Genomic DNA, 14,217 nt, shown 5'->3' with positions numbered 1-14,217 from the left:
AACTCAATCTATCATCAGTTTTGTGAGTTCTGTATTCACTGTGGCCCAGTGATCCCAAATCAAAATTGCTCAGTTGTCTTCAGTATGCCTAAAATGCTAAAAAAGTCCTTTCCTCCATAAGAATGACTAATGTGCTTTTGTACTCAAACTCTCTTCTCCAACCAACTTAAAAAAATTATAAAACCCTTGGGGAAAGAATCAACCTAAAACCAAGAGAAAGCAATTGAAATAGTTAAAAATTTAACTCCTAACACAAGCAGTATTTTTACCCTGAAACAGGAGAAGTTCCAGAGACTCCATAAATTCCACTAGGGACTGTGCTGTTATAGATTTTATGTGGAAAGTGCTTACATACTACAGTGATGACTAGCAGGATAAAAACCTAAAAGAGAATTTAACCCAGCAATTAGCACTGGATAAACAATTCTGTTGATGTATGACCCAGAATAGAATCCATCTCCCTTTCCCATAACTATGTTAACTCTGCATGACCAACAGGTATAACACCATTATAAACTTTGCCCATTAATGTAAATAGCAAAAAGAAAAGGAGGACTTGTGGCACCTTAGAGACTAACCAATTTATTTGAGCATAAGCTTTCGTGAGCTACAGCTCACTTCATCGGATGCATACTGTGGAAAGTTTAGAAGATCTTATTATATACACACAAAGCATGAAAAATACCTCCTCCCACCCCACTCTCCTGCTGGTAATAGCTTATCTAAAGTGATCACTCTCCTTACTGTAAGGAGAGTGGTCACTTTGGATAAGCTATTACCAGCAGGAGAGTGAGTTTGTGTGTGGGGGAGAGGGGGTGAGAAAACCTGGATTTGTGCTGGAAATGGCCCACCTTGATTATCATACACATATGTAAGGAGAGTGATCACTTTAGATAAGCTGTTACCAACAGGAGAGTGGGGTGGGAGGAGGTATTTTTTCATGCTTTGTGTGTATATAATAAGATCTTCTAAACTTTCTACAGTATGCATCCGATGAAGTGAGCTGTAGCTCACGAAAGCTCATGCTCAAATAAATTGGTTAGTCTCTAAGGTGCCACAAGTACTCCTTTTCTTTTTGCGAATACAGACTAACACGGCTGTTACTCCGAAACCTGTCATAATGTAAATAGATAAGACTCTGAGCAGTAGCCCTCTAAAAATGGCACCTTTATACCTTAATAGCTCTACACTCTGTGTGTTCAGAGACACATTTTGATATAGGCAAGTCTTCCAAGAGACTCCTTTTTTTCCTCCTCTCCCAAAATGTGGGTGCAGGTTTAAACTTTACCAGCAGGTACAAGTTAGAGAGCAAAGTCTTTAATGATGACCAGGCTTTGTATGTGTTCCCCTTTGTTTCATGCTTGTGCACATTAGTGCTTGCAGACATGCCTCAAGACCCATTTCCTTTTCAGCTGTCCATGCATTTTTGGTGGATTTTATTGCATGGTAGCAACAGGATGTTAGGGGTTATCACTACTACGTAAAAACAGCCAAATTAACCAGAGCTCTGTAGATGCAGAACATTGATCCTGGTAGTCTTTGTGCATTGTGCCTGACAATTGCACCCCAGCACAAGTGCTGGTGGAGGCTACCTGTGAACAGAAATGAGATATAGAGCCCTTGGCTTAGTACACAGCAATGGTACACAGCAGTGGGAATTAGTGGTATCAAGCCCTTCTCTCATATGCACAAGTACAAAGCTTTAAAAAAAAAAAAAAAGGACAGGGTATACGCAGAGAATGGACATGTCTGTGGAGTCATGGCCTGAACTGATCTTTATAGTAATGAAGCCCTCAGTCATGCCTCACTCCTGCAACTGCGAGACAGGAGTAAGCTGGCAGCTACACAGTGGACACTCATTAATTCAGGGCTGGGTTCCACTGCGCTCCCTATTCCCTTCATTTTTAACCTTACATGTAACGCTATGCACCAGGGTTGTGCTGGACAAAACACTTGTTGTAATACTGGATGGTAAAGTGACTCTTACCATTAACAATAACAAAGGAAATCCCCTCTCAAGCTACGTGAGGTACATTTATGCACCCCATTTCCACAGTATCTGAGCACCTCACAATCTTTGCGTATTTATGCCCATTTGAACTCCCATAGTTCTGTGTGGTAGCCTAACCTATTTGTATGGAGAAGCAATGGCAGCCGCTTTCTCAAATTTACATGATAGCTCATCATGGATACAACAAAGCCAGTACAGGGTCTATCTAATAAAGTTGTGCTGCATGCATGTTTGAAAAAGACCCCAATTATTATACTCCCATTCTGAAGTGGATGCATGGGGGAATGGATCTTACACTTTCTAGAGCTGTCCCAGATATTTATAAGTGGAGGTGGGGAAAGTAAGTGAGAGCCAATATAGGCACAGGAAAGTGGATGGTGATTTTTCTGAGGTCGGCCACTTGTCAGTGTCAGAGCTGGAACAGAACTCTTAACCTGCAACCTCATGTTCTAGTCGCAAGGCCACATGCTCTCCTGCAAAGTAGGTTTCAGACTTTTAAATCCAATTCACAGTTTGTTTGTTTGTTTTGTTTGTTGTTTTTTTTTAAAAGAAAGAAGGGTACTGGATTGTTTGGACTCAAGGATTTTTAAGTCCAGGTTGGATATATAATGGCAAAGGTGGTAAGTAGAACTGGTATGGAATTTTTTGGCTAAATGGTTTTTAGTCAGAAAATGCTGACTTGTCAAATCAAAACTTTTTGCAAGAAGGGATTGGCTTGATGAAACTTTCACTGAGAGAGGTTTCCTCAGGTCCAGGATGGAATTTCTGGTCACGACAAGAAACAAAGGCCCTAGGATAGCCTGGTGGCTAAGGCATTCATCTGGGATGTAGAAAACCTGGGTTCCAAGTCTTTGCTACAAATGAAGAAGAACTGGGATTTGAACTGGGTCACTCGCATCGCAGATGAGTACACTAACCCACCAGGCTATTGGCTCATATGGCCATGTGTCTCTCTCACTCTAATTTTTTGTGAAGTTTCTGAAGGTCCTGGTTTCCTCCCACTGTGAAACAGGGAAGATTTTCTGAAATTTCAAATATATTTGTGGGATGAGAAAATTATTTCCTATTCGGCTCTAGTGGTGGGTAAGCCTACCCTTTGGTTTTCTGTGTCTCTGAACTAGCCTGAACTATGTTCTCGGAGTCTCTGAAACTTCCTTTGCTCTGAGTGGCTTAGAATTTGGATGATAGGACCCTGAGCCCCTCATGTCTAGGTAATACAGGATCAAATCTAGCTGCAGTTGGTAGTGACCAAAAGTTATTAATTGGGCTATGTCAAGGCATTGGAGGGCTGACTCTAGAAGACAGATATTCATGTCTCTGAACTGCCTGTGCCCCACCAGCAGTCCCAGCAGAAAGACCAATGGGCATGGAGCCGGGAGGAGAGGCTGTATGGAAGGGTCAAAGTGCACCAGTAGGGCTGCATGAGGAAACCTATATTACTGCCACTTGTTGTATGACCTGCTCACCAGATAGAGATTAGCCCAGCATTATTTGCCCCCAACAAATTTACTTAAAAGAAAAGTCATGTACCTCTGTAAAACAAATCCAGAGTAACAGATGGAAAATAGGATAGAGCTGGAAGGTTGCCAAGACTGATCTAATATTATTTCAAAGCACTTGTTTCAAGTATGATTTGGGATGGAATCTCAGCATTCCTGAAGGACACGGCTTTTAATGTTTGAAATAGTAGAAGTCTGCTGTGAAGTCAAAGTTTTTTCAGATGTTTATTCCAGATGGAAACATACCATTTTCACTATGAATTTACATTGTCACCTCTGAAAATGGTAACCTGTTTTTTGTCCAAATTATAAGACAAGAATAGTTAAAGTTTTGCTGCTTTTTTTTCTCGCCATTTTGCCATCAGGGAGAATCTTTTTAGGCAGCTTGAATGTGAAAAGCCCCTTATTTCCAAGGTCTAGGATTCTGGTAGATCTTTCAAAATTTCAGTCAGGCTTCAGGGTCACCTTCACATAATGGTAGATATTTGTAAAGGGCAGTTGTTGTCAGTTACCCATCTCTTTTTTTTATAGTCTAATGGGGAGGAAATGGGTTCAAGAAGACAAATAAGGAAACCGATCTTCGTGAGATGTCTACTTTGACTATGATCCCAGTGGGATTACAGAACAGTCTAGTCTCCATTTACTGTTGTAAGCCTGGTCTTTCCTCTCCTCTACTGTTTGGCTTAGCTTATACTATTTAATATTGAATTTTAAGATCTTCAGGGCAGGGGATATATTTTTGTCTATTCTGTGAAACACCTAGCATGTTTTTGGACACTTAAAAACTAGTCATGTGCACTGCTGGTGAACGGAGTAGAGTTCAACAACCCAGGTGGTTGAAGTTCCATTTCTACGGTAGTGACTGTGTTGACAGTGAAAGGTGCAAGCTTTGACACAGTGTCAAGTAATATGCCTTATTTCTGATCTGATTGGTGTGCCCTATTTGTAGGGTGAGATGGTAAGGCCTTCTCCAGTCTCTGGCCAGCCTACTGAGTGTGTTTGGTTTTTGCAACATGGGTATATGTCCTCCAGGAAGTGGATTACAAACATTCTTTTACATGGTTGACCAAACAGCCTTCAGATAGTAATGAAACCTAATCACTACAAGTGCGGATTGGATTATAAGTGGTGAACTACAGGTCAAAGGTGTTGTATGAATTACCAGTCAGAGAACAAAACAGCAAATATGCATCACTCCATAGTCACCACCAGGGAAAGGGAGTCACTGGGAGCAACAGGAGAAGTAACATAATGTAGGGATTCAAAACAGACACAAAAGAGATACTGAGTTATCTTTCATCAGACAACAGTTCAGCCCCAAATTAAATTCATATGTCATAATATCCATACTAGGCTGGCTTTGACACTGAACATAAACTCTTGTCTTCACAGCATGGATGAAAGTACAAAGCACAAGAAACTTTTGGAAATCCACACACCCCCCCTCCCAAAAAAAAAGTATATATATTTTCGTGATTTTTTTCCATCTTATAGTTGGCATTCTTTCTCCTCCTTGCTGACTACAGAATGCACAAGAGGTGATGGGTCACATGCTATATGGCCCAGTATCTGACAGTTGTTCAGGAGACATAAACCAGCTTACCACAGTTTACCACATGAAACCCATCTCCAGTCTACAAAGTTCCTTTCATTCAGGGACAAGTTCTGCAAAGAGCAAGCCCCACAGTGTTTGTTTGCATCTAAGGCCAGAATTGTACTGCTGCCATGTGTTCCATTAACTTTTATCCTAATCAAACTGTCCATTCTTCAGAAAAGCATGGTCCAGGCACAAGTCCAATGCCTTCTTGTTTGCTTGTTTTCCCTCATTTAGGCACAGATTCGGAATCCCTTACTTGTGTTGAATAGCAATGGGACCACTTCTGCAATAAGGTGCTTCTCAATATGAGTATTGGTGTCAGAGTCTGGCCTTTAGACAGTATGCTTTTTGGAGAACAGAAATGTGTTTTATGCATGGCCCTATACTTCAGAGCCTTATTACAAAGAATAGTGCTTACTATTATGAGCAGTAACTCTGAAGTCAAGAGGATTATTCAGAGTAGCATGCACTGAGCCTCATAGTAAATGTTTGCAGGGTTGAGCCCTAAGGTTCTGAAGAACTTAAGGCATGATTTTTATAAATAAGAGTAGCCTATTTTAATAAATCTCTAACAGCATTTTATCAAATGGAAGTTTTCAATCCGTTTGGCTTCTTTACAAATACAGCACATTCAGCCCAGGTTTCATTTCAAGTTTAAACCATTTTGTAGTTTAATTACGTTGTAAATTTACATTCATCGTTCCCTTCACATCTGATTTTGTTTCTCTACTTCATTATTGCTTACACATTTAAAGCCAGCTTGGTGTTTGATGCTGTACAATAGACCCAAGTAAAGACGGTCCATATCTCAGGGTTATGTGCGCTGCTCCCTGTGATTACATAAGGCTTGCAGGAGCTGAGCACTCTGGTCCCAGTCCAACAAAACCACTTAAGAAGGTGTTTAACTGTATGCACAAGTAGTGTGCCAGAATGCTCTGCACCTTGCAGGATCAAGCCCATTAACAGCCTGATTCAGACCAGGTGTAACGGTGCAGTTCCTTTGACTTTGGTCTCACGTGCTTACCTCAGTTCTGTCTCCTATCTTGGTATGATTGTGTTTGTGATAAATGGTGTGAAAGGGGAGCTGTTTGTACGTTATGATTTCAAACTGCTGTTTGCCCTCTGTTACAGACTGAAAACCTTGCTGGATAATTTCTGCAAAGCACATAGTCTTCATTAAGCCTCTCTTTCCCTTGTGCTGACAAATGTTTGGAACAAGACAGTAATCTTTTTCCTATTACCTTTGCTTTCCCCCACCAGAAACCTGAATAACAATAAGATCAAGGAGATCCGAGAAGGTGCCTTTGATGGGGCAACAGGAGTGCAGGAACTGATGCTGACGGGGAATCAGCTGGAATCTGTGCAAGGGCGAATGTTTAGAGGCCTCACAGGACTCAAGACAATGTAAGTGTGAAATCTATGTCCGACTGCTGAAAAGTATGGCTGCTTGTTTGGAAGAGCTTGGTTACAGCCATACCTAATTACACCACAGTTATTAGACAGTAAATTCTTTGGGGGAGGGAATGTATCTTACTGTGTTCACAAAGCACTGTGTATTTTTATGGTACTCTGTTTCTTTATAAACTGATTTTCAAGGATTAGTAAATTGACAGTGAAACTGTTGAGCCAAAGCTCAGTGAATTTAATCATTTAGCTGTTTTAGTTAGTTAGTTAGTTAGTTAGTTAAAATTAATTAAGATCCTTTCTAAAATTCTACTTTTTAAAATTCACTTTGGTATAATTCACTGTGACATTATCTGTGATTATGTCAGAGACATATGGTGATCATAAAATGCAATATGGTCTCATGGTGAAGACACTGTTCTAGAGTCCAGTATATTAAGGGTTAAATTCCCAGCTCCGCCACAGACTTCCCATGTGGCCTTGTGCAAGCCACTTAATATCTATGGTTTTTAAGTTTCCAATCTCTCATAAGTGTTAAGGATAAATTCTTTAATGCATGTGAGGTTCCTACAGTGATGGGGCGACATAAGTGCCTAGACCTATAGACAAACAGCAGACACTGGAAAATGGATCACAGTTTGCTTCTGCTCCATACACCAGAGATAAAAGTTCCAGTAAAATCAGAAAGAATGATGGCATGTAATTGACAACTTAACAAATATCCTGTTTGCACAATCTCTCTGTTCTAGGAGGACATAACATCTGAGCAATGTGACTTCCCCTGCGATTGGCTCCAAAATGTCAAGTGCAATTTTAAAAAAGCTCAGTTTAGACACAGCAACAAGTGTTTCTTACTTTGCAAAGTATTATAGTTCCAAACCCTTCACTCCTTACGCAAGCAAAACAACCCTGACGTGACTTGGAGGTTTGCCTGGGTGAGGACCTCACAACTTGCCCCGTAGAGACAAAAACTGGAGAACTTTTCCTTCACTGTTCCTTCAACTTTTGCTTTTCTTTGGCTTAGTCCATCTGCTGTGTGTGTTTTACTGAGAAACTTTTAAATACTGTTTGTGGATACTAAATTCACTTTTTATGCTATGAAAGCAGCCTATGGCAGGGCTCCCAAACAAAATAAGTATTTTTTCATAGAAAGATATTTAGCATTTGAGCTATGGTGCTGACCTGACCTGCATTTCCCCCAAGCTGCTAAAGCAGTCTAAATATACACAGCATGAAATGAAAATCTGTAAGTATAAGTTTTCCTTCAGAAAGGGCACCCAGTGTGTGGTATAGAATCCAGAGTTGGCTTCAGAGACATATATTTGGATCTATAAACCTGCATTCTTTGAGCATAAAAATTGTAGCCTTAAACCAAGAGGCCATGTTGGACAGAGGCGTGCATTGATTTTGAAAATCCTGTGTGCTTCTATAAATGTATTAAATAGTTATAGAGATGAACAGACATTTAAAAACCTTCCTAGCTATATGAAGTTACCCTCTAAAACTTATAGAATCCAAAAAACACGTCATTCTGACATATGACTTCAATATAATATATTTCCAGAACTGACCTAATCCAACCAGGTCTTAGACACCCCCTTTTCTTATAATAGCATGTTTCTTCTAGAGTTTGTGCCATAGATGGAACCGTTGCATGAAGGGACAAGTTCCTCCCAACTTTTTGGTGTCCTGTTAATATCTCTTGTCATGTGCTTTTTGGTCTCCCCATTTTTAACATGCTCTATTTAACCACTGTTTATGGCACTAGGACCCATCTATTTATATTATAGGTGACTTGAGGTGATAACTGGATTTGGAAGTATATCCACTTAAAACCTAGTGTCAAGTCATGGCCTTTCACACCAACTGTCTGATTAGAATGGGAATATCTATACCTGTCTTGCTAAATCTAATCTCTCTCAGGCAATGGGAAAGTACCTCCTATCAATGTACTATCCAACTGCCTAGCTGGCTGGTATCAGTGGGGGATGTGAACACAGGGTATACTGAACTCAGTGCAGACTTCCTGGATTTCAGAGCAGAGAATTATATCCCCTTTAGTTTACATGCTTAGATTATGGAGTGGGAGCACATGTTCGCATGTATTTTGGGACTTTCTGGCGGTATGCTTTAGATACTGAATAATGTTTAATCTGAAGATGAATAGTGGCATTTATGTACCACGACATTCTTTTATATGAAATGTGACACATGTTTCATGAATAGCTCTAAAGTCTTTGTGGCTATGAAGCAAAATTAGATATTATAGTATTTCAATTCAATTAGGCTTTACCATCAAATTCATTGTTACCATAACAACTCACAGCAATGTATGTTCATCTGGTACAAGCGCTGAGCAAAGAGGCATTTTATGGGGTCATTACCTTTTTTTTCCTCTGGCTGCAATAGGAAAGTTAATGATGACAATAAGATTTCAGAGCTGGTTTTGGTTTGGAAACCCTTTCCTATACCATAAGTAAGCTTCCACTGTTGCTGTCTCCTTTCATACTGCTTAAATACAATTTTTAAAAAACGATTTAGGATTGTCATTTTGTTAATGCAATGTAAGTATTGTTATGTTCAGAGGGTAGCCAGAGCCCTTATCAGGTGGCCTCAGAAATCCATTTTAGATTACTCCCATACTCAGTAAATGATTAGACTTTTAAAGCTGACTGCATGTCTGATGCTAGCAAAGGTTTTTGGTCCCACTGTAATTTCAGCAGGAGAGTGCCCACCACTCTTTAATGCCATGTGTGAGCAAATATAATAATGGAGTTTGAGATTCATAATGATACACGTTTGAGGTGAGAAGGACCCTTTGTTAGCTATTTGTACTCTTGGTAGTCAAAACAGAATGGGGTCTGATGCTCGTTTAGCGTCAGTCACTGTCCTGTCTGACAACAGATGGATGTTAGAAATGGTATTCATGGACCCCTGCCCTTATATTAGGCTGCCACCACCGTCACTACAGTCTGAAAAAGTATTCTAATTCCATTTCTATATCTTTGCAGGATGCTGAGGAGCAACTTGATCAGCTGTGTGAACAATGACACCTTCACAGGACTAAGCTCAGTAAGGTTGCTCTCGCTGTATGACAATCGCATCACCACCATCACTCCTGGAGCTTTCAATACACTTGTCTCTTTGTCCACGATGTGAGTATTCCTTTTAGGTTTTTTTGATGGTGCCATTATCCAGGACTGCCTGGGACAGGGCGGGAGGGAGGGGTCCATTGCAGCCTGGTACTCAGGTTTGGCCCGGCCACTGTGAACTCAAATCAGCACTAGGACTCCAGGTGCCAGATCGCAACACTAGGAGCTGGGAGCTGAGCACAGCTCCATGGGACAGGGGCCACCAATATGAGATGAGTGTGGAGTGGGCTCACTCTTCCCTCCACCCCACCGTTGGGGCTTTAGGTACAGGGTGGGGGGGTTTCAGTTTCAGATTTTGGCCCTGACCCCAAACACCTCTGTGTGGCCCTGCTATTGTCCCATACTTTAAGGGAATTTGTTAGTTGTGAAATCGAAGTGTTTGAGTGTGCAGATGTGGAGAACCCAACCCTTCATTTTTTTTTAATTCACTGAAGTTGAAGTTTTGGAGAATTTAGAACCTCTTCGACTGTGTTAGAATTTCCATGCTCAGTTTCAGTTTGAACAGACAGAGGGCAGAGAAAAGACTTGGTTTTTTTTCAATTTAATCAAAAAACCTAAATGTCAAAAAGTTGTTCTATAAAATGAATATCTAAACCTAAAAGGAAAGGGAGCTCAGTTCCCATTGGAATTTGCAAATCCCAGCCTAAACATTTGCAAAAAGTTCCCAAGGTTTTTCTATAATATTTCTGACTTTTATTCTTATATATTTTCTGGATTCCCTTTCTTAGTGTATCTATTTTCATACAAGTACACATTGTTAAATAGAGAGATAGAGTCTGGTCTGTGCTTCCAGCTGTGAATGGGAAACTGGCGCAACTGTTAATGGAAGTTGTCTACTTAATCCCATCCACTCTGCACTGAAAATGCACCCAACTATCCAAACAAAACAAACTCTTTGTTGCTATTGCATTTATTTATTTATTTATTGGTCTGGAAAGTAACCTCTGTGGTGTTTACTTGTTTTAAATAAGGAGTATATGTTTGTTTGTTGGGGAAGGGGTGTAGCAGAGCCAAGGTCTTGCAATGTTTTGTTGCTCCTTCCTTCATTTTTGTCACCTCCTGATTTTGCCAATAGCTTTTCCCCAACCAGCCAGTTCATGCTGTGGCATCTCACCCTTTGGTAGGAGAGAGAGAGAGAGGTAAACAACCCTCTTAAAAGTCACCCTGCAGATTGAAGGACAAGGGCACTAACTGTACTGGAATTGATTTTCACTGGTCACCATCTTCATTGCTCATTCTTCTATATTGGTCAAACCATACATTCCAATATTTAGTACTCCACGTGTGCTTTCCTGTGCTGCCAGCATTCCCAGCTTTCTCTGCCTTTTTCCCTGCTTCTTGCAGTTGCCTCCATGCCTCCTTCAATGCATCCCCTATGCATGGAGTGATGATCTTGAACTAGTCCCCAAGAATCATGTCCTGTCTGTTTTTAAGTCTCTCTCAAAAACTCACCTCTGCTATGCTGTCTACAGTGAATCTATTCAATTTTTAACAGTTCCCTCTGTTTCCCTTTTCCTAATCTCTGTGTGCTTGTCTGCTATTACATGTTACCTCAGAGCAGGAAACCATCTCTTATTTACTTACTGATGAATGTCAGGAAAGGAGCTAGCTCATCATATGCTCTAAAATAGAAGGTATGTCAACACAGCAGCTGGAAGAGTGTTTCCCAACACTGGTAGACAGACATGCTGTCTAGAGCAGAGCTAATGTGCTAAAAATAGCAGGATAGCCATAGTGGCGTCTCAGGCTAGCCGCCCAAATGCAATCCTTCGCAACCCGCTGGCTATATACTCAGGTGGCTAGCCCAAGCTGCCACCTTGCCACGGTGGCCACACTCCTATTTTTAACACCCTAGGTCAAGCACAATTTCAAGTGCTGTGTAGACGTAAACAAATAATGCTGAAGTTTCCCTTTGTTTACACAGTTCACTGGGTTATTGGTTGCACAAACAAGGCTGGGAGTAATTTGTGATTGTGTCATGTTTTAATGGCTGGAAAGAATTTTTCACTTTTGTGGGTATTTTTCAGCTGCACATAATGATTTTCACAGCCTCTGGCAGTGTGTTAAAGGTGATAACAATTGACAGAGCTGCTTTGGCACAAAAATGCCTTTTAATAGTCACTTTGACCGTGGAAGATGGACACTGTGTTCCTATCCATGTCTGAATTAGGAAGTTCACTCAGACAGATTTTCACATAGGGCTTGATCCAATGCCCATTCGAGTCAATGGCAGGACTCCCATTGACCTCACTGGACTTTGGATTTGGGGTCATATCGTTCAGATACATGCCGTGTCTACACGTACGGCAGTGCGTAGATTACAGGCACTACATATATAGCTACATGCTGCAGTGAAGGCAGGCTGCATCCACTCTTGTCACTGTGTTGTGTAGCTACCTGCAGCACTAAAAGGCTCTGGTCGGGGAATGCAGCTGGGAGCTACTGGGCGCAGCAGGGAAAGGCTCTGGCTGCGGGGAGGCTGCAGTGTGCTGCACTCGCTAAAAATAACGATGTAGACATGATAGGCACTGCTTGGCCATTGATCTAGGGTATTTACCCTAGGGTTCAGGGGTGCAGGGCACTCTGCTCTCCTCATCTAAATTGTACCTCACCGTCTACACTGCTATTTATCCCTATGTCAGCAGAGTGCACAGTGTCTGTACTTTACAAGGCGCTACAAGTATAGTCGCACCTTACGTGGAAAATGAGGAACTGTTGTTTCCCCAACCTGTGTTTCATAACAGCATTCCATTATGGGTGGCTGTGCTTGCATCCTGATGCTACTAGAGATTAAATATTACTTTCATGACTTAGAGAGTTCAGGTCATTGACTGTCCTATTCACCCCAAATTGTGAGGATTAATCAGTGTTTAGGTTTCACTTTTTTGCCATTTATTAATACAAAACTATGAACCGCTCCATTTTATATTCATTTTTATAATAACCACTTTCAAACTAACATTTCTTTCCATTTTTTTATTTGGGAAATTATATTTCACCTCATTCACCAGATTAAAAACAGCTTTGTTTACTTTTTGCTTACAGCCATTATCCTTAACATTATCAGAAAGTATACAGTTCTGAAAATAGCACTCAAAGGAATGGTTTCCAGCAGAGGGAGCGCATACATTTATTTTTTGTGTCATTGCAAAAACATAGCTGTTTTTATGATTTCTTACAACCAGTGGGATAAATTAAATAGATATTTAAGTTCCCACTTTTTAGGTGTGCATGCTGTTTTGCAGGCCCAGTCCTAATGCATGTATTCTAATACCTAGGCAAGCATGTTTATCCACAGTGGGTTTTGCATGAACTAAACATGCTAAGAGGGCACACTTACACAATATTAAAATATCAGCCTAGATTTTAGAGTGTGTTTCCAAGCTGATTATAACAGTATCAAGACAGGCTGCAATTTGGAACTTTTCCTTTTAAATATTTCAGCTTCCATAGCTCTTTGCAAATGTTAATAAAGACATTTTTGCTTGATTTGCTTGATTTGACTGGCTGATTCTTTATTTCAAGGGCTCTGTCCACACCTGCTATAAAAAATATTCTTGTATCTTTGACTGAAACCTTTTAATAAGCCACCTTTGCTAAAAGTCTGATTGCCCTATTTCAATGTGAGTGGGTATATTACTATCATTAGGTATAGAAAATCTGATTATTTAATTTTATAGGATTTCAACTGTCAAACATTACTGTTTGTGATCTGAAAATGCCCACTTTAATAGCCTCAGTCAAACTCCATCCTAACACTGTTGCAATTTATTGTCCCTTCCAGGCTTTCAAATTGCTTATCATCAAAAATAATTTTGCATAGTGAAGGTTTTGTTCCATGTGATACTTAGATATCATTGACCTAATGGTCCTGCCAAGTGGCATCATCATGTTTCCATGGAAACATCTTGAGCTGTTTTGGTACCAAAATATATCTGTATCTAGTTTTCTAATATTATTATATAATGTATCTCAAAAGTAATTAGTGCAAGTATCAGTATATTTGAAAAAATATTAAGTTTAATTGATTGATTGATATTTATTGTACCATTCCATATGAATAAGCCATGCTTCCTCAGATAGTAACATTCAGAAAAGATTTGATCATTGTTCCCACTATTGACTATGCAATAACATGCATTATCAATTTTCCTCCATAAATAAAAGTTGCACTTGAATATTTTAATTACAGCTACAAAATTTGGACTGGAACCAGATTATTGGATTTTGCCAGTCTTCTTGGGTGTTTGAATCCAGGGTTTTGGAACAGATCCATCTCAGATTTACAATAAATGGGAAAATCTGAAGCCGGGGGTTACAATGCAATCATGCAATCACATAAAAGAGACGTCGCCTTGTTATTCAGTTTCCAGCCCTTTGAATATGGAGCCAAGATAGTTTATAACAGTGTTTATTTTTACAAATAAAATTAATTAAATTAAATCATCAAGAGGTGCTTAGATTACTGTGACGTGTGAATGTATGTTCTCCATACCAGAAACTATATGAAGGGTGAAATTCACCCCCGAGCAGAGAGACTGCTCAAGGCTGTTG

At 40.1% G+C, this 14,217-nt stretch overlaps 1 protein-coding gene across 1 annotated transcript in view; it reads left to right on the top strand.

Moving 5' to 3' along the window:
* The window catches only part of SLIT3 (slit guidance ligand 3), an 810,486-nt gene that overhangs the window by 634,562 nt on the left and 161,707 nt on the right, over window positions 1-14,217 (top strand). The window contains exons 17-18 of the mRNA XM_084636935.1: window positions 6,368-6,511; window positions 9,523-9,666. Coding sequence (XP_084493061.1) covers window positions 6,368-6,511; window positions 9,523-9,666 — 288 coding nt within the window. The remainder of the gene's footprint in view (window positions 1-6,367; window positions 6,512-9,522; window positions 9,667-14,217) is intronic.

This window comes from Lepidochelys olivacea (assembly GCF_965140295.1).
Source record: "Lepidochelys olivacea isolate rLepOli2 genome assembly, chromosome: 8".
In the NCBI taxonomy this organism is placed as follows: domain Eukaryota; kingdom Metazoa; phylum Chordata; order Testudines; family Cheloniidae; genus Lepidochelys; species Lepidochelys olivacea.
The sequence above is the reverse complement of the archived record's forward strand: the minus strand, read 5'-3'. Positions and strand labels throughout refer to the sequence as shown.